The sequence below is a fragment of the Erpetoichthys calabaricus genome, chromosome 9 (genome assembly GCF_900747795.2).
Source record: "Erpetoichthys calabaricus chromosome 9, fErpCal1.3, whole genome shotgun sequence".
Classification (NCBI taxonomy): domain Eukaryota; kingdom Metazoa; phylum Chordata; class Cladistia; order Polypteriformes; family Polypteridae; genus Erpetoichthys; species Erpetoichthys calabaricus.
In genome coordinates, this window is record NC_041402.2 from 110,714,527 (window position 1) to 110,738,666 (window position 24,140).

General features: G+C 39.3%; 1 protein-coding gene across 1 annotated transcript in view; it reads left to right on the forward strand.

The window, feature by feature from the left end:
- Nucleotides 1-24,140, forward strand: part of ankrd27 (ankyrin repeat domain 27 (VPS9 domain)) — a 494,306-nt gene that overhangs the window by 461,065 nt on the left and 9,101 nt on the right. Inside the window, exon 22 of the mRNA XM_051932226.1 lies at nt 355-460. Coding sequence (XP_051788186.1) covers nt 355-460 — 106 coding nt within the window. The remainder of the gene's footprint in view (nt 1-354; nt 461-24,140) is intronic.

The following is a 24,140-nucleotide window of genomic DNA, read 5'->3' on the forward strand; positions in this document are numbered from 1 at the left end:
ACAGTATATGGCAGAGTAAGTGACAGCTCCCTGTCTCATCTCAGGGTGGTCAAGAGCTTTGGGTAATGATCAAAAGAATGAGTTTGCAGGTACAAGTGGCCAAAATGAACTGTTTGCGCTGGGTGGCTGGGCTCTCTCTTAGAAACAGGGTGAGAAGCACACACATCCAGGAGAGGCTCAGAGTACAGCCGTTGACACTACTTTATAGGCAGGTTCTAATTTGCTTTTACTATTATTCAGTGAGGAGAGTCCCAGAATTTGGTAAATATATATGCTATTTTTTCCTGTAAAGAGACAAAATAAATTTAGTCACATGGTTATTACGAATAAACTTTATAAAATTTAATTCTACAGAATGCAGAGGTTCTCAGAATTCTCCAGAGAGCTACAGAAGGTAGAGATGTTACTAGAACTGTAAAGCTGAAATCAACTCAGAAACGAAATGCAATGGACATTAAATGTAAGTGCAATTTGTTTTCATCATAATATTATCTTTACTGTCTTTTTATTTCCTAGAGCGTTAATGTAAAATATGGATAAAGAGTTGCTTCTTTAATAAACAAAGGTGAAAAGAGTACTAAAAAATCCTACTCAAGTAGAAGTATTGTTAATTAGGCAAAAGTTTAGTGAAGTAAACATAAAAGTAACAGACACGGAAACTACTCAAGTAAAACTAAAAAAGTACAATCTGAAATAATTGCTCAACTACAATTTAGTTACTTTAAGAAAAAATAACCTAAATTAGTAAATACTTTCAGCTATATGTGTTGTGATTTGCAAAATCATATGCATTTATTTACCAAAAGTCATACAGTGATCCCTCGCTATATCGTGCTTCGCCTTTCGCGGCTTCACTCCATCGCGGATTTTATATGTAAGCATATTTAAATATATATCGCGGATTTTTTGCTGGTTCGCGGATTTCTGCGGACAATGGGTCTTTTAATTTCTGGTACATGCTTCCTCAGTTGGTTTGCCCAGTTGATTTCATACAAGGGACGCTATTGGCAGATGGCTGAGAAGCTAGATTGCTTACTTTTCTCTATCTCTCTCTTGCACAGACTTTCTCTGATCCTGACGTATGGGGATTGAGCAGGGGGGGGCTGTTCGCACACTTAGACGATACGGACGCTCGTCTAAAAATGCTGAAAGATTATCTTCACGTTGCTATCTTTTGTGCAGCTGCTTCCTGAAACGGGTGCTTCGCATACTTAAAAGCTCGAAGGGCACGTATTGATTTTTGACTGAAAAACAAACTCTGTCTCTCTCTCTCTCTCCCTGCTCCTGACGGAGGGGGTGTGAGCTGCCGCCTTCAACAGCTTTGTGCAGCGGTGCTTCGCATACTTAAAAGCCAAACAGCCCTATTGATTTGTTTGCTAGAGATTGTTTTCTCTATCTATGTGACATTCTGTGCTCCTGACACGCACTCCTTTGAAGAGGAAGATATGTTTGCATTCTTTTAATTGTGAGACAGAACTGTCATCTCTGTCTTGTCATGGAGCACAGTTTAAACTTTTGAAAAAGAGACAAATGTTTGTTTGCAGTGTTTGAATAACATTCCTGTCTCTCTACAACCTCCTGTGTTTCTACGCAAATCTGTGACCCAAGCATGACAATCTAAAAATAACCATATAAACATATGGTTTCTACTTCGTGGATTTTCTTATTTCGCGGGTGGCTCTGGAACGCAACCCCCGCGATGGAGGAGGGATTACTGTATTTATAAAATATATACACATAGATAGATAGATAGATAGATAGATAGATAGATAGATAGATAGATAGATAGATAGATAGATAGATAGATAGATAGATAGATAGATACTTCATTAATCCCCAAGGGGAAATTCACATACTCTAGCAGCATACTGATAAAAACAATATTAATTAAAGAGTGATAAAAATGCAGTGCAAGTTAAAAAATGTAAGGTGGAGAGTGCGAGGCAAGTGTAACAGTAAGTACAGTAATCCCTCACTTATCGCGGGAGATAGGTTCCAAGGCCGACCGCGATAACTGAATTTCCGCGAAGTAGGGACACTATATTTATTTAATTATTTAACGTGTATTTGGACGTTTTTAAACCCTCCCTGTATTGTTTACAACCCACCATTTACTCTATTAAAAACAGGGACAACTGCTAAGCAATATGAAATCGGTAGATAAGTTTACACTTACTGTATAGCGAAGTACACGTAGCAGCTTGTAGGCGGTCATGACGTCGTCGACCTTGTTGCAAAGATTCCTAAAGCAGGTTCCATCCAGACTACTGCCTTATCACGTCCACTTGCAACTCGTTTTGCACCCTGGTTAAAGGACACTGCGGCCGTAGATCTTATATGCTTTTCCTCCTTTTTAAATAAAAAGAATCGATGTCCTGCAGCGGTGTAGCTGTTCCCTTCCTTCAACATATCCAAAACTTTTACCTTTTCTGCAATCATTTGCATCTTCTGTTGGTGCTTGGACAGGGCCCCTGAAGCATTAGCACGTTAATGATGAATGAGTGAGATGAGACTTCCTGGTTAATGCAACACTCCGTCGCTGAGCCAATCAGCAGCACACAGGAACTTAACTGCGTGCTCTGATTGGGTAGCTTCTCAGCCATCCGCCAATAGCATCTCTTGTATGAAATCAACTGGGCAAACCAACTGAGGAAGCAAGTAAAAAGACCCATTGTCCGCAGAAACCCGCGAAGCAGCAAAAGATCCGCGTTATGAATTTAGATATGCTTACATATAAAATCAGCGAAGTCGTGAATCCGCGAAAAGTGAACCGCGAAGTAGCGAGGGATTACTGTAACATTGTATAATGTTAACGTTTACCCCCCGTGGAATTGAAGAGTCGCATAGTGTGGGGGAGGAACGCTTTCCTCAGTGTGTCAGTGGAGCAGGACAGTGACAGCAGTCTGTCACTGAAGCTGCTCCTCTGTCTGTAGATGATACTGTTCAATGGATGCAGTGGATTCTCTATGATTGACAGGAGCCTGCTCAGCGCCCGTCGCTCTGCCACAGATGTCAAACTGTCCAGCTCCGTGCCTACAATAGAGCCTGCCTTCCTCACCAGTTTGTCCAGGCATGAGGCATCCCTGTTCTTTATGCTGCCTCCCCAGCACACCACCTCGTAGAAGAGGGCGCTCGCCACAACCGTCTGATAGAACATGTGCAACATCTTATTGCAGATGTTGAAGGACGCCAGCCTTCTAAGGAAGTATAGCTGGCTCTGTCCTCTCTTGCACAGAGCATCAGTATTGGCAGTCCAGTCCAGTTTATCATCCAGCTGCACTCCCAGGTATTTATAGGTCTATACCCTCTGCACACAGTCACCACTGATAATCATGGGGTCCGTGAGGGGTCTGGGCCTCCTAAAATCCACCACTAGCTCTTTGGTTTTGCTGGTGTTCAGTTGTAGGTGGTCTGATTTGCACCATTTAACAAAGTCCTTGATTAGGTTCCTATACTCCTCCTCCTGCCCACTCCTGATGTAGCCCACAATAGCAGTGTCGTCAGTGAACTTTTGCACATGGCAGGACTCCGAGTTGTATTGGAAGTCCAATGTATATAGGCTGAACAGGACCGGAGAAAGCACAGTCCCTTGCGGCGCTCCTGTGCTGCTGACCACAATGTCAGACCTGCAGTTCCCGAGACGCACATACTGAGGTCTGTCTGTAAGTTCACAATCCATGCCACCAGGCATGAATCTACTCCCATCTCTGTCAGCTTGTCCCTAAGGAACAGAGGTTGGATGGTGTTGAAGGCACTAGAGAAGTCCAGAAACATAATTCTTACTGCACCACTGCCTCTGTCCAAGTGGGAGAGGGATCGGTGTAGCATGTAGATGATGGCATCCTCCGCTCCGAACTTCTCCTGGTATGTGAACTGCAGAGGGTCAAGAGAGTGGCGGACCTGTGGCCTCAGGTGGTGAAGCAGCAGCCGCTCCATGGTCTTCATCACATATGATGTCAGGTCAACAGGCCTGAAGTCATTCAGCTCATCAGGACATGATACCTTTTACAGACTTACAACATGGTGTCCTGTATATGGCAGTAACATTTCAAGCTGTAATTATTATGTGCATTCCTAGCAAAGGTGCAGTAAGCAACAAATCAGAAACAATGAAATCCGTAGTCATCAATTACAAACCATCATTTGAGGCAGCAGAGACATCAGTGGGGAGCAAAGAAAAGCTTAAAGTTTTGCAAATAAAATTTGCAATAGGAGGAAAAACACATTAAAGTGGTATTTATATCTAGATAGCACAAGAGGTTTTAATAGTGCTGACACTGGGCAAGTAGAATCAGCATAGCAACAGCCATATACTGTAGGAGCAAATCTGAAAAACCCAGATTCATAAAAGTACTAAAAGAAAAATACAAACATGAATTTGGAGAAGAAATTTTATCAAACAAAAAGGGATGTCGACTTCTGCTTATCTGAAGTGCATGTCTTCAGGCCCTGCCTTTTTGTCAATTATTACTTGAAATATGAGCTTAGAGAAATTCAACATTTTGTGTCAGTTGCAGGTTATGTGTGGTGTCAAAATTAAATCACTTTTAAGACAACACAGCTGTTGTATTTGCTAAGTGCATCTCACTTATGCATTAATCCTTTTTAGACAACTGGACACTAAGTTGCAACAATAACTCGGCTACTGTGGTGGATTTACATGTAATGTGGCCCAATGCAGATTTTGTTGGGCCCTTTTCTTTTAATAACTGAGATGTAATTACTGTATAAAAATAAACTAAAAATAACAATATGAATTGCTGGTTTCTTACCAGTTTTATACCCTAAGATACACACAGTACATAGTATTCCTTGTTTTTAAATTGTCAACTACTTTCTCGAGACTTATTTTTTTTATTGCAGTGCACAGCATTTGTTAGTTGGAATCCCTGAACTTGATAAGTGTTGGTGAGTTATAGAGGAATCTAAGTGGTTTTTGACCCTATTACTGTAAGTGTACTGAACGATCTTACCTTTAATTAATGGCAGTGAGGTGTCTTACCTTTTATACATCGTCATCACTACTACAATAGACAGGTACAACTTTGGCTTCTGTACCTGTTAATCTGCCTCTGTTTGGCTATTAAAGTTTTGCTGCAGTATCTTTCAAATACCAACAATTATGGTTTTTATCATTTATGCTACATGTTTTAAACAAACTGCTAGTTTAAGAAATAAGCTTAACTTCCATGTGTTCTTGTGGGTTTGAGGAAGAGTTCACATAGACAGAGTTCACACGCATAATAAAAGTTCTTTGTTTTATGTCCTTGAGACTGACTGGCTCTGCTAGGTTAGCCAGGAACATCAAGTTTCTACATTATAAAGAGTGGTGCTCCTTTTGCAACTATACTGAAAGCTTTAAATGTGTATTCCAATTTTCAGGTTTCTCCACGTGCAGAAAACAAAGACGTGGCACATGAAATTTATGGTCTTTAACAGCACACTTTCAGTTTTTGGCCATTTGTCTACTACATTGAGCTATTATACTATGATATACTAAGATGTACCAACTGACATAACTGGAGAGCAGCCATTTTATCATTTACAAAAACACTTAACATTCTATTATTGTGACCAACAACTTACTTTAATTGATCTTTGCAAATGGGCTTTTTTTATTTTATTGAAATCACACAACATTCCATACAAATAAATCAATTTTTACAAAAATAGGGTTGAAAACAAATCAACCCCCCATCCCTAACAAATGGGCATTTTAATCATCCATCCATCCATCCATTTTCCAACCCGCTGAATCCAAACACAGGGTCACGGGGGTCTGCTGGAGCCAATCCCAGCCAACACAGGCAAGGCAGGAACCAATCCTGGGCAGGGGTGCCAACCCACTGCAGGACACACACAAACACACCCACACACCAAGCACACACTAGGGCCAATTTAGAATCGCCAATCCACCTAACCTGCATGTCTTTGGACTGTGGGAGGAAACCGGAGTACCCGGGAGGAAACCCACGCAGACATGGGGAGAACATGCAAACTCCACACAGTGAGGACCCGGGAAGTGAACCCGGGTCTCCTAACTGCGAGGCAGCAGCGCTACCACCATGCCACCGCATTTTAATCATAAGCAATCAATTATACTCTGTAGCAACTTGCATTGAAAATGTAGCAGAGTAGCATCATTACTAAATAAATATACTTTCTAAGGAGTAAAAGCATCTGTATTTTAAAATACTTTAAATAGTACAATTTCTTACAAAATCTACTCAAGTACAGTAATGAAAGTAAATGTAATGTGTTACTTTCCACCAGTGTTAATAAAGTATGATGAGCATTTTACCCTCTTTAAACCAATGATAACTGCAATCTGTAAAGTTTGTTTTCTTTATAAATAAGTACTGCATTTTTTACAGACTGCAGCTTGCCCAAGTTTTTCTATGTTTCCTTGTATTACTCCAAAAATGACAAGCTGCCTATGCTAAATTATTTTTGGATATGGTAAGCATTTATTAAGTGCATGTTAGGATGAAATGAATATGTTTATTTTGTTTATTTATTTATTGTTAACATTCACGTTATTGAAGCCATTATTTGTAATAAGTACCCAAGTGAATAACACTAAATAAGCTGCTGTTGTAGGAATGAGAGGGATTTAACTTTTCCATCCCAGGGATGGTAAATTAATGTGGGTAATGAGAGTGTAGGATATGTGTTTCATCCTCCATCTGGGATGCTAGAAATATGGAGGGATCTGTACAGTTTCTGAACAATGAACTTTGTTAATTACAAAATCTGCAAAAGTGTATATAAACAGGTACATTTTTTTGTGGTTCAAAACATGGCTGTTGAAATAAACAAAATAATACCATTTATTTATAACATAAGGAAAATAGAAGATGGATATATGCAAGCATATATAGATGAAAGACAATAAATAAAAAAACACAAAATATGACATTAAAAAATCTTGGATTAATATTTTCTGTCCTTTAGAAAAAGAGATCTTCCTCTTCCTAATTAGCTTTTGGTAGACATCAGCTGAGAATATGAAAAGTTGACCGACAAGACACTTAAATTTCTGTTGCCATTAGCAAATACAAAGCTGAAAGAGAGGGCTTTATCTTTGTGTTTTATTAAAAAAATCATTTTCAGGCAAAGTTTTTAGTAATATTAATTTATTTAGAAATTAAACATGTTTTTATTGTAACTTTATATTTTTGAATATATGCAGTATTTGTTAACCTTATTACTTTGTTTAGTTATCCCACCATTGGCCCATTTACTTCCAGTTACAATGTATACATTTTTAGTAACAACATTCATATGAATTACAAACATTTTGCTAATATTAAGAGTACTATTTAAGGAAGTAAGCTGCTAAAGGGTATACAAGTGAAAAATATGCTGGGAACCTCTGCCCTATACTAGTTTCTTTCATAATTATAAACATGTTGCATTATCTCTGTTTGTTTAAACTGAAAAGTTTCAACTCTTTTAATCTTTCCTCAAAACTCATACCCTGCAGTCTTTGAATCAGACTTATTACTCTACTCTGGACGTTTCCTAGTACTTCTATGTTTTTTTTAACAGCTGGGAGATCAAAACTGCACAAAGTACTCCAGATGAGGCCTCACTAGTGCATTTTAAAGCACTAAAGTATGGCCTACTTTGACTTGTACTCTACACATCTAACATTCTGTTAGTCTTCATAATGGCTTCTGAACACTGTTTGAACATTGATAATGATGAGTCCACCAAGACTGTACCTCGATTATTTAAACACAAAAGAAATACAACCGTTTGTGTCTCACTTGTTGTATTACCTTGGATACAGGCATTAGCCAAATAAGTAAATAATACTTCTAAGTATTATGTACCGTATTTTTTGCACCATAAGACGCACCTGACCATTAGACGCACCTAGGTTTAGAGGAGGAAAACAAGAAAAAAAACATTCTGAACCAAATGGTGCACTAATATGTTTAATAAAATATAGCCGAATAATATTTCAACCATGTAAATTCAACAGCGGTATTAAGAAACATCATCACTGTCATTAACAAATAAGGAGAGACTTTTAAGGTTCAAGCACTCTTCTAGTTTTATGGAAACCCCAAGAACTCCTCATCGCTAGTGTCAGAATTTATTAAGCTCAGTTGCTCACAATCACTTTGCAGCATCACATACCTATCATCACGCGACATAACCTGTCCAAAGCCACCCGGGGACAAAGCACGTTTGGACCAATGCTCCCTGAAGTTATATCGCCAGTCTAGTCCCATCTATATTTGTAATGCCACAAAGCCCTTCATCTCGTGTTTTGTTGTGGGTTTCCAGTTTGAAAAATAAGAATGCGGTGCAAGCACAGCCCTCGATTCAAAAAATTGCTCTGCATACCTGTTTGTCTCGTCTGACAGTAGCTGAAAGGCAGCTTCAGGAAAGAACAGCCTGAAGTAGTCCAGCGGCTGGTAATCTATCGAGTCCAGAGTCCAACTCAGTGATAATACTGAGTATTTTGTTTTCTGCACTCGCTTCATTCCCTCATGAGATGTAGATGCTATCTTGCCTTTGTTTATATTTGTTTAGATTTCGCAACTCACGCACACGCAAGGATTAGATGCCGAGTCAATGAGTCTAACATTCCTCCAAGCACAGAGGGAATGCCTGTAACGTAACAGTGAGTTTTGTCGCCCTCTACCCCTGGATGTCGACTTTTGTCAGGTAATACACATCATGGTCTGTGATGCAATATTCACTCCATAAGACGCACAGACATTTCCAACCTTCTTTTGGGGGGAAAAAAGTGCGTCTTATGGTGCGAAAAATACGGTACTTATTTTTCTTCTAAGTATAAGTAAAACAACAATAGCAACATTCTATAGCACATTTTCATGCACAGGTTGTAACTCAAGATGTCAAACAGTTGCAAAAAAAGAAAAAACAAAAATACGTAGATAAGAATACAAATAAATAACATACAAAAATAAATCAATATTCATTTACATATGGTAGATATATAATTAAAAGAAAAGTATAGAGTCCTTATATGCAGATTTATTTTTTAAGTTTCTAAAGATCAGTCCAATGATAAGGTCAGATAGCTGAGGAGAACAGAAAAAAATAGTGTTAAAAAAAAAAACAAAAAAACTCAAAAGCTTTCATTCAACTGTTACAGGTGGCTGCCCAGTATTTTCATCAGGTAGGTTTTTTTTTCTTTTTCCCCAAGGTGTTACACTAACGTATCTGTATTGGTAATGTATTCTAGATTTTTGGTACAGTACAGCAAAAGGCTGCCTCACCATTTTTTTATGCTAAATGCTTGGAATAAAAAGCAAACCACTATTAGAAGATCTAAAGTTATGACTTGGAATGTAGAGGGGCAGGCATAATATAGGAAGAGCAAGATTATTTAAAGGTTTTTATACCATTAACAGCATTTTAAAATCAATTTTAAAGTGGTATCTCTCAACTACTGGGTGGGTCACAACCTGGAGTAGATAGGTCATAAGATGTTATTGTTCATAATGGTAGTGGTTTTCGAGTAGGTCGTGCAGTTGTTCAGTGCTCATGTGTTTGTGTTCAGTTCCTCCCCTCACTGTGACAGTCACTCTTGCTTCACCAAGGGGGACACTCTCTTAACAATAATGCTTTATTCACCAAAGTGTAACCCCGTTACATTCCAAGCTTTTGAAGTTCATGCTTAATTCACCAAGGGGGAATCCTTTGTTGGTGTTTAATGAAGACACTTCTATGGGGGAAAAAGTGCCAGAAATGAGGAGAAGCAATGTCCTAAAGGACACTGGTAACTAACGTAACAATTCTAAGACTAGTAAGATGTGCTCATATTTTCTTTTTCTGGTTAAGATTTTTCCTTCTGCTTTCAGAACTGTAACCAATTTGTTAGGTAGTCCAGTTAGAACTGCATTACAGTCAACTAGTCAGCTGAAAATAAAACTGTGAATTAATATCTCAGCATCTTGCAATGTTATAAGATATCTAAATTTTTCAATATTACCTAAATAAAAAAATGCAATCCTAATAATATGGTTAATGTGCAATTTAAAGTTTAGATCAGAGTCCATGATTGCACCTAAATTCTTTATTCTTTATTCTTGACTTTTAATGCTAAGGGATCAAATTTCTTTCTAAGCCCTTCACTATTTCCCATTATTTCTTTTTTTTTTCCTTATTTAGCTTGAGGAATTTGCATCTAATCCATTCACAAATACAAAGTAAGACAGAGGCCAAAAAAATGTCAACATCATCATATGCTATAGATAGTAGAGTTGTAAGCCATCTGTATAGCTGTAGTTCACCTTGTTCTTCTATATACTTTGGCCTAATATGAGTATTTGTACTGAAAATTACAACAGGCTCAGAATAAATCATTTTGGTCCATTGTATACCATATCATGGATTCCCAAACTACAATCACCATAACTAACAAAGAATCTTGTACTTGTTAAATAAGACTGAAACAAATTTAAGACACTGCCAGAAAGACCCTCCCTTTGTATAAAGCAATTTCAAATAATACTGCAGTCTCTGGTGTCAAATGCTGCGCTTAGGACTAGGAGAACATGAACAAATATGTGGTCTATGTCAACATTAAATTGTACAACATTCACTACTTTAATCAGTGTAGGTGTCGGGCCTGCTTCTAGAGGCGAAGCCGCCATCATGCCATTTAATTTCAGCCGCCCCCTCACCCTATAATACCTTCACTCGTTTTATAAACCAGTGTATTTAAAATTAAAAATTTCAAAAAGAATTAAAGAAAATTTCTTTGTAGGTATAAGAAAACTTGACTTACGCATTTAACGAATCGGTTTAATTAATTCATCAGTAAAATTCCGAATATAAAGCGAGCGCCGATTATAGACTAAATTTTCTTGAAAAAGACAAAATTTAGCAAAAGTCTATTTCTTCATATCACACCTCTGAAAGATATTTATAGGAAAACAAAATATGAATATGCATATATAGTAAAACTATTTGAAAAGTAAGCGTTTATTATTGAATTACATGTATTATATTTATTCCACTAAATAAAATATTAAATTAAAATTGCACTCTCCTTGCTTTCTTACTTGCAAGTTCGTCAGTAGTGCCATCTAAGTTATTTTATTCTGACAAATCTTTCTCTATTGCAATTAAACCTAAATTACTCAATCTCTCTTGGTACATCCACGATCTTAAGTAAGATTTAATTATTTTTAGTTTAAAAAAACTTCTTTCGCCTGTTGCAACTGTGATTGGCAGGGTTAAATATATTCTTAAGGCTACAGAAAAGTTGGAAAATGATGAAATTAAATTATTTGCTTCAATAAATTCCAAATTTTTTAAAGGATCAGTAATATCATCATTAATGATTTTGTACTTCATTAATTCATTATACAAGTCATCACCATCAACATCCCTAGATATTGAATCACCATTAGAAACTTGTAAGGAAATATCAAAATCTGCACAAGATTTTTTTTTAAGTCATCTTCGGACATATTCCTGAATTCAGTTAGCAATTTAAATAATGTGTTACATTCATTTAAGGAGTTAAACCTTTCTTGAATGGAATTCAAAGCAGTATCCACAATTGTTAAGTAAAATTCAACTTTAAATAATAATTTTGGATCTTTGGTCCGCTCATCAGTGCATTCATAATCGAAAAAACGAATTTTCTTTCCATGTTAATATCAAGATTAGTCACTAATGCTGCAGCATCATCAATATATTTGTTAAAGGCCGCATCAGATCTAGATGAATTTAGGAAATTGATCATTTTATTGAGTAGCTTGACAGATTCATTAATTGTTGACTTAGGAGATTGTAGCAGTTTACTAGTGACATTAATATTTGTAAGGACATCATCCCATATCAAAATTGAACAAATAAACTTAATAGTGGACACGTTGCCCAGCAAAGAATTTGTTGCAACTTTAATTTCTATATCTCTGGAGTCATCTTCTATTAGCATGTTTAAACTTTTTATTACCTCCTTAATATTGAAGAAGCCAACAATCTCAAATGTTGTCTTGGCTGCATCATTCACCACCAAATTTAATGAATGAGATGCACAAGGTATATACATAGCTCTTGGATTAACATTCTTAAGCCTACTTTGTAGACCACTTTTCTTTCCCTTCATATTGGAACCATTATCATATCCCTGGCCACGTATGTTTTGTATATCTAAATCACAACTAACTAACAATTCATTGGTAATATAATTATACAATCCTTCTCCAGTTGCATCCAAAACAGGATAAAACCCTAGGAATAACTCTTTAATTTCAACAGGAAATACGCTCATATCAACGATTCTGATAACAAATAAAATTTGTTCAACGTGACTTAAATCTGGCGTACGGTCTAAAATAACTGAAAAGTGTTTTGCTTTTTTTTTTACCAAGCCTTGAATTTTTGCTTTTATTGAGTTAGCTAGTAGCGTAATAATTTCATTTTGGAAAGAATGTCTAAGGTAATGAGGCATGTGACTATATTTTTTACTTTTTTGTATACTATTAATATAATTTGAAATAATTGAGTAGAATTTCGCCAGCATTTCTATAGCTTTTAAGAAATTCCCATTACTGTATTCCTTTCATATAATATATCAGAATTGCCTCTAAAAGCTAAGCATTGCCCTGCTAAATACTGAACAATCACAATAATTCTGGTAATTATATCAAGCCATCGTTTTTTCTCCGACTCAAAATATCGTTGCTGCTCACAATCCACAGTTAAATTTTTATTAAGTCTCTTTTTCAATTCATTCCATTTTTTATAATTTAGCATATGTTCAATGCTTGATTCTTGTCGGGATAATTGAGTAGCTAAGTGCCACCAATCGGAAAAAAACGTCTTTTCTTATTAACTTTGCAACAATAACAAAATGTACTGTTTGCCTTGGACGAATATACCAACCATTTTTTTTCAACCTTTTCACCATTTGGCAAAACTCTGAAATATTGAGAAGCTGAGAACGATTTTCCATTGTTGTCCGTACAAAATTTGATGTTATCTTGAGCTAATGCAGGTCCCTTTTCGACAAGTAATTCCAATAAACAATTGTTAATTTTCCCTGCCACGTAAAGGGGTCATCTGGGTCAACTCTTGCCGATATGGTCGAAGATGTGTTTTCAATTCCTATTTCTATGTTTTCTTCAGATTCAGGAGAACTGCCCGACCGGACACTTACAGTTGGCGAATTTTCAGAAGAAGCAATTATGTTGGATTGGGCTTCATGTGAATTTGAAGCCGTCGCTGAGCAAGAGTTGGAGCTTTGAGGATTATCTTGATCCAATTTAACAAATTTTAATATAGAATCTCACAATTTTTCTTCTTGTTTATCTTTTTCTGCCTTGCATTTCCTATAAAAGGCACCAGATTGACGTTTTGTTTTCCTTTCCGACATCTTCAAGCTAAAGTTAAGGAAAAATATTGCAAGTTAATTTATATTAATACAGTCCCTTCATGCCAAACCGTATGAACTAGATATGTAATACTTTAATATACTTTACCTCCCAATTTACAGGTAAAACGACTTCCAAAATTATATTTAAACTTGCGCTTTTAACAATAACAAAGATTGTAGAAACAAACACTGAACAGTACAAAAATTTTTGATTGATGTGCTGCGTACTTTACCTGCCACAATTCACATGTTGTGACTTGCCCGTTTTTCTTTGAAGCAAGTTACCGACATTCGATGGGAAAAGACGAGCCCTGCGCCGTGCCTGTGTTTTGTTGACAGCGGCCATGGCCGCCCTCTATGTTCGGTCGCCTTCGTGCATGCGCGCTTTGCACGACCGGCCGAACCGGGCCTGGTAGGTATAATACCATGATTTATTCTGTAACCTGATTGAAACTTATAATGAATAGAATGTTTATTCAACTAGTCATTTAATTGCAGAAAAAATACTTTTCTAGAATTTTACCTGAAAAAGACAGGTTAAGAAATATGTCTGAAGTTGTCAAAGACAAAGGAATCTACATGATTTCTCTTGAGCAGGAGGAGCAAGAACTACAGTCCTTAGTGAATCCTGGAAGTCCCCCATATCTAATAAAGAGTTAACTATGTCAAGTACGTTATTGATTAATGCAACTGAGACTTCTTCCAAAAAAAAAAAGTGGAGCAGGGTCAAGGACACAAGTGAATGGCTTTAGTTGAGAAATTATTGTATGAAGTTTAAGTAAATCTTTTCAGTGAAGGGTTCAACAGGAATAACAATGGAGGGAGGTAGTATGTTACATCAGTAGACTTTTTTAGGAGATATTCCAACAGCTAAAAATTCCCAGATTTCTGCCTCTCTAGATTGACTGTCTTATTATATTTAATCATATGTCCCTTCAGCATTTCATAGTGAAATGTTAATTTAGTTTTCCTTCATGAACTCTCCATTTTCTCTTAGGATCAGACACCTTATGAGTCTTTCAAGTTATTTCAGTGAAGAAGGATTTCTTACTAATTTTGCCAGCTGTAGCTTTCACCTTAGCATTAAAATATTTTACCTTACTGTAGTAACATTGCTGGGTGTCTACCACATTACTTGGTAGCTTATTCCAAGTGTCAGTGGTTCTCTGTGTAAAGAAAAACTTCCCAGTGTTTGTATGAAATTTACCCTTAACAAGACTTCAACTGTGTCCCCATGTTCTTGATGAGCTCATTTTAAAATGACAGTCTTGATCCACTGTACTAATCCATCCATCCATTATCCCAACCCGCTATATCCTAACTACAGGGTCACGGGGGTCTGCTGGAGCCAATCCCAGCCAACACAGGGTGCAAGGCAGGAAACAAACCCCGGGCAGGGCGCCAGCCCACCACAGCACTGTACTTAGTCCCTTCATAATTTTAAACAGTTTAGTCATGTCACCTCTTAATCTTTTTTTGCTTAAATTGAAAAGGCTCAGCTCTTTCAATCTTTCTTCATAATTCATCCTGGAATGTAGCCCTGGCATGAACCTAGTCGCTCTTCTCTGGACCTTTTCTAGCACTGCAATGTCCTTTTTACTACCTGGAGACCAAAATTGCACACAGTACTGTACTCCAGATGAGGCCTCACCAGTGTATTATAAAGCTTGAGCATAACATCCTTGGACTTGTATTCCACATATTATGCTAGATAACCTAACATTCTGTTTGCCTTCTTAATAGCTTCTTAATACTTTATCGGGAAATTGATAGCATAATACTTTACATTTACTGACGTTAAATTTCATCTGGCACAAATCTGCCCAAGCCTTGTATGCTGTCCAAGTCCTTCTGTAATGATTTAACAGATTCCAAATTATCTGCCAATCCACCTATATTGGTGTCATCTGCAAACTTAAATAGCTTCTTGCTTATAATCCTATCTGAATCATTTATACTGTATGTATTAAAAATAGCAGCGGCCCTAGCACTGAACACTGTGGAACACCACTCTTAACATAAGACAATCCTGATAAGGTTCCTCGCACCATCACCCTGTGCTTCCTGTGCCTGAGCCAATTCTGCATCCATCTAAAAACATCACCCTGAACTCCCACTTCTTTTAGCTTGATGCCCAACCTCTCATGTGGCACCTTATCAGATGCTTTCTGAAAGTCAAGATAAATAATATCACATGCTCCACTTTGATCATATCCTTTTGTTGCCTCCTCATAGAATTCCAGCATGTTAGTAAAACATGACCTCCATTTTCTGAACCCATGCTGACTGTTCAGGAAAGCTCCTATATTTGCCATGTACTACTCAATCTTATCCTTAATAATTCCTACCATTAATTTTCCTGTGATGCATATTAAGCTTACTGGCCTGTAGTTGCTTGGATCTGCCCAGTCACCCTTTTTATATAATGGGATAAGATTTGACATTTTCTAGTCCTTCAGAATCTCCCCAGTGTGCATAGACTACCTAAAAATATGTGTGAAGGGTTTACATACAGTCATATGAAAAAGTTTGGGAACCCCTCTCAGAGTGCATAATAATTTATTCTACTTTCAACAAAAAAGAAAACAGTGGTATGTCTTTCATTTCCTAGGAACATCTGAATACTGGGGTGTTTTCCAAACAAAGATTTTTAGTGAAGCAGTATTTAGTTGTATGAAATTAAATCAAATGTGAAAAACTGGCTGTGCAAAAATGTGGGTACCCTTGTAATTTTGCTGGTTTGAATGCATGTAACTGCTCAATACTGATTACTTGCAAAACCAAATTGGTTGGATTAGCTCGTTAAGCCTTCAACTTCATAGACAGGTGTGTCCAATCATGAGAAAAGGTATTTAAGGTGGTCAGTTGCAAGTTGTGCTTCCCTTTGACCAGTGGTGGCGAACCTATGGCACGTGTGCCAGAGTGGGTACTCAGAGCCCCCTCTGTGGGCACGCGTAACGTCACCCCAGTACAGAGTTTGTTACTAGAAAGCCAGAGTGACGCAGGGCCGGGCTGCTCCCCTCCTCCTCTCCACATGCGCCTGAGGACATTTCTCACATCACCCGCCCCTCTGCCCAACAGCCCATTGTTAGCGCTTCTTCCCTCTCCTATCTAGGGTAAGACAGGTAGCTCACATGCAGCATGAGGGTGCTGTGCGGACGGCAACCTGTTGAGTCTGTGGCAAAGGTGATTCCCGTGGTTGGGTTGGAGAGGAGCTAGTTTGGAGGGGATGTGATATAGCGGGTCCACAGCTCAAAATTGAAAAGGCCAGTTTTAATAGATAATTGCCGCACTCACTGCTTAGTGGGGGGCTTGGTAGTGCGCCCGGAGCAGTTCCCAGGAGGTTCATGATGCGGGTGGTCCTCTCTTAAGTGCACAGGTGAGGAGTCGTTCGCATCTGTAATTGTTGCCAGGAGCTGCTAATCGCCACACCTGACCTACGTCCCCGTAATATCTAATAGTAGCATGAGGAGTATGGAAAGGGGAAAAAAAGAGAGAGGGAACGGGAACGAAGGTTAATGGGGAAGACCTGCGTGAAACACTTGAGAAGACAGAAGGGATGACAAATGACAGCACAGTTAGTTCTGAAAATGAAATCCTTAAAATGTGGAATTCTCTGCCAAATAATTTTAAGTCAATGAAAGCACTTGGGATTGCTTTCCTTACTTTGTCTGGATCATCTTGTGTTTGTGAGCAGCTGTTTTCAGCTTTGAATTATATCAAATCTGACACCAGAAACAGACTAACAGATGACCTGAGTGTTACATGTGTTGCTCTCAAACTTACAAAGTATGGACCAAGGTTAGACAAATTATCAGCACGCAACAGCAAAAATCACATTAATTGTTCAAAAGCATGCCAAATGCAAGTTTTTACCTTTCAATAAAAAGTTGTTTGTATCATTGAAAACTGTTATTGTGTTTTTCTTTTAAGACAAAAGATGTTAATGTATGAGTTGTTTTTTCAAAACTAAAACCTCAGTTTTCAGGTTAAACTGTCGTGTTGGCACTTTGCGATAAATAAGTGGGTTTTGGGTTGCAGTTCGGGCACTTGGTCTCAAAAAGGTTCGCCATCACTGCCTTTGACTCTCCTCTGAAGAGTGACAGCATGGGATCCTAAAAGCAACTCTCAAAAGATCTGAAAACAAAGATTGTTCAGTATCATGGTTTAGGGGAAGGCTATAAAAAGCTATCTGAGGTTTAAACTGTCAGTTTCAGCTGTAAGGAATGTAATCAGGAAATGGAAGGCCACAGGCACAGTTGCTGTTAAACCCAGGTCTGGTGGGCCAAGAAAAGTCCCACAAACTATGACATAGAGTTAACCTAGTTTCCTACTTTAACCCTATCTGCTTCTAATTGTATAATCTTGTGTTTAATAGTGATATTAGTTGCATTTTCTTTTTCTTTTTTTTTTTTTTTTTTTTTATATAAATCTCAGACATGTGGTTTTGCAGTATTTACCATAACTTATGAGGATATGGTAACTGGTAAATATGGTAACTGAACATTTGTTTGACCATTGCCATACCTTTTCTTGGGTTAAGGTAGCTTTTTGATTTCTTATTCATTACAAGCTTAGTATAGGCTCCCACCATTGTTTTTCACTAAAGATGGTCAGTATCTATGCAGAGCACTATGTGTCAACCTTCTCGTCAGAAGACATCAGCACTGCTTTCATTAATACCAGACACAAGCCCCCTTCAGGAATACATAACTGATAGTTTCCTAATAATCTTTATTTTGGTTATTTTTGTTTATTTTTCTCTGGCTTTTTAATGTCCCTACCCAATGACACTCCAATCTTTGGGCGTGAGTGCCAATTCCAGAAAATACTGGATGGTCAGTATGCCATGTGTTACTTGCACTTATACTGAAACAGCTGTAACAATGAATGGACTTTCTTTCACATTAGTCCAGATATTATGGGCAAACACCACTGCATGTTCAGTAAAAATGGTCACATTTCAGGTTTAATGAAATGTGTGTAAGCAAGTAATACACACCTTGATACTGGTAGTGGTAACACTGTCTATCCATGGTAAGTTTGTCAAAGACAGGCTTGTGGATGTCAATGCAAGCTGCATGCACTGGTTGAGATGCTCATCAGTGAGATTGTTGTGTCTCTGATTTGTAATGAGGTTTGTTGTTGAAAATTCCAACTCACAGATGTAGCTAGATCTAAATATGATCAAAATGTATGTCACAAGTCTGTTGCATTAAGCATACTGCTGTGCAGACTGTGTCCAAAATGTGCACAGCTCCTCCTTGTTGAATTTAGCTTTGAGCTCATTGTTACTCTGTAATCATCTTTTGCTGTAATGACACCTCATCTGTGCTTGGCAATAAAGTCTTGGCTTTAGCTGCACATGTGCCACTTGTTTTACAGCAAAAGGGTTTCTGACAAATAAAAAGAATTCAAGCTGTATTTTGAAATTTTCAAAGTGTGTTTTGAATTTCACAATGAGATTGATAAGAAGTGCCTTTGTCATAGAATGTGCAGTTGTATTCACAGAGCTCGTGACATTATGCAGAGTGGGAAAATGTAACATTTTTCTCTTCAGATTGTTTAAAAATAGGTCAAGGGTTGCTCAAAATGGTTTACTTTGTTAAACAGCTCCCCAGCATTTCACCACATCCCTGCAGGTGCAAATTGAATTTGATTAAGTGGCTAATTAAATCACACAGAAATGCAACATAAGCCATAAACTCTGCATTGTGCATGAACAAAGAAAACTCTTCTGCTCTGACAGATTTATGATTTAAGATAAATTCCATTACTTCATTTGACAGGGAGTAGAAACGCCTTATAACTCGTCTCTTGCTCAGCCATCATACATCATTATGCCGCAGGAGGTTCCCATACTCCACTCCGCTATCTTTCAGCAACATTTTAAAAAGTCAATGCTGTATTTGAACTAGAGCAAATGTGTTGGACAATATTGGTAACTTTATTTATCATTTCTTTCATCTTGCCAGACACAAAATAGTTTGATGAGTTATGCAGTGCAGAAAATTAATAGCAGGATGTAAAATGTAGCATGAATTTTCCTGAAACATGTTGAATACAGTGCTTCCCATCCCTATTGAAAGTGTCACTGTCACTTAGGCATTTGGCCACAACCATACTCTGAACAGTCTGCTTCACTATCACATAGTACAGCCCTTATATTCCTTAGTTCATTGGCCACATCTCTTACAGCATCCACTATTGCATTTTGTGACTGCAGAACAGTCCATTAGCATGTGCTATGTAGCCAGATGGCCTCCCAGTTGTTTCCAAGGCAGACGTGTGTGTTTGCACCCAGCACCAGAAGTTGTACTCAGCACAGCAGCATCATCACCACCTGACCATCTCACGGCGGTCAGTTTTTGTAATATTGTCTGAATAAGCTCACGCCTTCTGGTGCACAATGTCAAAAAAAAGAAAGAGACAAATACTGTATATGGGATATTGGGTATAAATTTATTGTACTTGTAAAAGTTAGATTTTTTCAGTTTTATTCTCTGAATCGCGATCAAGCTGTAAACTCCCTCCCCCCACTCACACCACCCCTCCTGATCTGACTCTAAGTAACAGCGGCAGCATAAATTGACACCCGATCTGACGCTGTTTGTTTTCAAATAATATTGTATTAGTGCAATGATGTTTTCTGGTTGGTACTATTCAGGTCATAAAATGATTGCTTCAAAATGTCACATATATTGTCTTTCTTTCAGGTGTGTAATAGAAACCACAGTATAGAGAGAAGTGTGCGCAAGGTACACACGTCGTAAATGTAGGAAGGACGGGTCCTTGCGTGTGTTTGTACTGTTAATATTTGAATGTGATGATTGCATATAGCTCTGAACTGACCTCTCTGTACTATTGTTGCCTCTGCATTTCCTGGAGTACAAAAGAAACAGCAACATGTGGGGACTGGCAAAATTGGGGAAAAAAAACATGCGGTGTTATGCGAATGAATATGAATAATATGAATAATGTTGCATCCGTGCCACAATGTTTTCCGAAATGTACTCTACAAGTCATAAAATGAATAATTCCAAATATCATATATAACTATGTCTCAGTTTTTTTTTTTTTGTTTTTTTTTTGACATTATAGACCATAAGGCGCAAACTTATTCAGCGTGAGCAGGAACATTCAATAAAACTGAATAAAAAAAAGTCAAGTGACGGTGAGATACGAAGAAGGCAGATTCACCAGCGTTTGTGTGTCAGCTTTTACCCTCCAGATCAGAGAATGTCCAGTTCCATTGCCTCAAAACACCACTCACATCTACAGTTACTCCCAGTTTCAAATAAAAACTAACAGCGTCAGATCCCTGGGTGGGGGGGCGGTAGTATGTATCGCGATTGTGGCTGAGAGAATAAAAGTGAAAAAAAAACAGTAACTTTCACAAGTCCTGTACATGTACACCGTCTGTTACAGACGCAAACCAAATGTATGTGTGTACTGTATAATATTAACAATAAGAGCACCTCACTACTGAAAACGGCAAATACAGAGGGCAGACGGGATCAAACCGGGGACTGTTAGTTACAAGTCAGCAAATCTTACTGCTACGCCACGGAAGCTCTTGCCTTACACTTGAACATTTTGTGAAAGTGTTTATTTGATCTTTGGACTTCAGGCTTCACTTATTATATAGTTTATGCCAACATTTTCTCATTTACTACTAAAATATGACAGACATTTCTGTTTTAACAATGTGTTTACACAGATTATGAAACACAGAATGAGATGTTACTATCCTTGTGCAAGCACGTACAATAGGTTCAGTTACGCTTGTTGGTGAATGGTAGACTTGGAGAAGTTTGTAGAATATTGGGACACATCATCAGTAGTGTTCATCTGGCTCATGGGGTGTTTCGGCCTTTCACACTATACACCCTCACCAGAGGTGGCCAGCTATAGGGTGGTCGGCCCTAAGCTTGCGTCCCATGCCCAATTAGTCATGAGAGTCACTTGGGTGTCAAATGACTGACATCTCATGAACTTATACATGGCAGCCTAAGCTTGTTACTTGGGGGCCCAGCAGGGGGCATTCCTCTTCATCCAAAGCCACTGGCTACTTCTGTCCGCTGCCTCTGATGCAGCTTTGATGGCTGCACGCTGGCTCTGGCCCCTAATTCCCAGGTCTCTCAGCAGTTTGATGGTAGATGTTGCCACAAACCCTCTGCATCCAACTTCCACTGGGTGAACTTCCATGGTCCAGCCGCGATGTTGCGTTTCAGCAGCTAACTCAGCATAGCGTAGATATTTCCACTCGTATGCCTCATCCACGGAATACTCCCAGGGTACGATGAGCTCGATAATGTAAGGGGACCAGAGCACCATGTCAGGTGTCAAGGTAGTAGTGGCAATCTCCGGAGGAAACATCACTGTTGGCCAATATCTACCAGCAGTTTCTAATCGCGTGCTAAGTACAGCTGGCTTCTCTCCGATGGTGTGGAGCTGGTAACTGTAGCACCATCTTGGACCAAGGCAGTCGTCCATGGGTGATTAGATATTGGTGGTGAAAGGGCATTAATGAGAGATCGTTTTTCCTCCATTGTGGGCGCAAGGCTCTTTAGGACCTGGTTGTGGTGCCAAGTGTATCGCCCTTGGGTGAGACTGGTCTTACACCCTGTGAGTATATGCCGGAGGGAGGCTGGCCTAGAGCAAAGGGCACACCCTGGATCTTCACCAACCCACTGATGGAGATTGGTTGGTGTTGGCTGGACGTCATAAGTGGCTTTGATGGTAAAGTTCAGACTCCTCGCCTCCATGGCCCACACATCGTTCCAGCTAAGCTTCCTCCTTTCGACACTGTCCCACTGTGTCCACTGCCCCTGTTTGCCAAGGGAGACTGCCTTGGCCCACCTTGCAGCCTCTTCCTGACGACGTACTTCCTCCACCACCATCCTCCTCCGTGTTTGAGCAGTGGCTTTATTCCAGGCTGGGCGGCTAGTTGTAAGGCCAAGGCCTCCTCTTCCATGCTGAACATTCCCCACAATGTCATCATATCTGAGAGCTGATATAGCCTCCTTCACTGCTGTTGCTGGTCTCCATTGACGACCAGGAGCCAAGGTTGGTGCGTTGCTCCTCAACACTTTGTCCTGAGAACCATTCAGTGTCTTCTGCAGTCGTGTTTTAGTGCACTTGTACTCCTCTGTGAGGCTGGTGAGGGGGCAGATGAGGACACCGTCTCCGTAGAGGCCTGTGGTGGTCAGGCTCCGCAGAACTCTGAGCCACTTTTTAATGTAGGCTGTGACTCCTCTTTCCAGCTTCTCTACCATTGAGATGGGGACCTCATAAACTGAGAGGGGCCACAATGCCTGGGGTAGGAGACCAAACTGGAAGCACCAGGTCTTTAATTTCTCAGGTAGCTGGGTGTTGTCGATGGACCGTAGGCCAGCATTAATGTCCTTGCGCAGTTCTTTCACCTGGTCTCTGTCTTTCAGGCTTGCATTGTAGCACCTTCCGAGGCTCTTTACAGGCTGTTCCGATACTGTGGGGATTGGATCATCTCCGATGAAGAACCTCTTGTCAGCAAGCACTCCCTTCACCACTGAGATGCTGCGCGACTTAGATGGCTTTACCTTCATCCGGGCCCAACTGATATTCTCCTCCAGTTTTCTGAGCAATCTCCTGGCACATGGGACGGTGGTAGTTAAGGGCTAATGTCATCCATGTAGGCTCTGAGGGGAGGGAGGCGCAAACAAGAGCTAACTCGTTGCCCCCTATGACTCATTTTGAGGCTCGAATGATGATTTCTGTTGCCATGGTAAACGCCAAGGGAGATACTGTGCATCCAGCCATGATATCTACCTCCAAGCACTGCCATGAAGTTTTAAATTCTGGAGTTGAAAAGCAGAACTGCAAGTCCTGAAAGTAGGCTTTAACCAAAGTTGTGATGGTGTCTGGGATATTGAAGAAGCTGAATGCAGACCAAAGGAGTTTGTGTGGCAGAGAGCCAAAGGCATTAGCGAAGTCCAAAAAGATTACATGTAGGTCCCTTTTCTCCAGATTTGCCATTTGGATCTGGTGCCAGATCATGCTAGCATGTTCTAGACACCCAGAGAAGCCCGATATCCCCGCCTTCTGTACAGATGTGTCAATGTATTCATTTTTGCACGGATACTCTGCCATCCTCCATGCAATGACACTGAAGAAGACTTTATCCTCCACATTAAGCAGGGAGATTGGACGGAACTGGTTGATGTTCATTGTGTCCTTTTACCCTCCACATTAAGCAGGGAAATTGGACAGAACTAGTTGATGGTCATTGCATCCTTTTCCTTTGGGATCAAGACTCCACCTGCCCTATGCCACACTTTGGGTATGGTTCTCTTCTGCCATACTGTTCTCATGAGCCTCCAAAGAAACCTACATTTGGTGTATTCTTGTACACTTTGTACGGGACTCCATTTGGCCCAGGGGCTGATGCTGTTCTCACCCGATGGACTGTGTTCTGCACCTCTTTCCATGTTGGAGTGCCAATCTCAATTGATAAACTGGGGGGGGTCGATTGGTGGAATGTCTGAGGGGATGGCCAGGTGTTTCATAGCGCCTTGGATCAGCGTGTGTTGTTCTCAAGTGCTCCTCCAGTTCGTTCTTTGTTGTTTTTAGAACTCCACTTTTTTCCTTGGTGAAGAGCCTTTAGGAATTTAAAGGGATCTTTGTAGAACTGACTTCTTGTTTGTTCTTTCTTCCTTCTTCGTTTCCATAGATTCTCTGCTCAACGGAGGGATGCCAGACGGATTTTAATGTCAGCTTGAAGAGT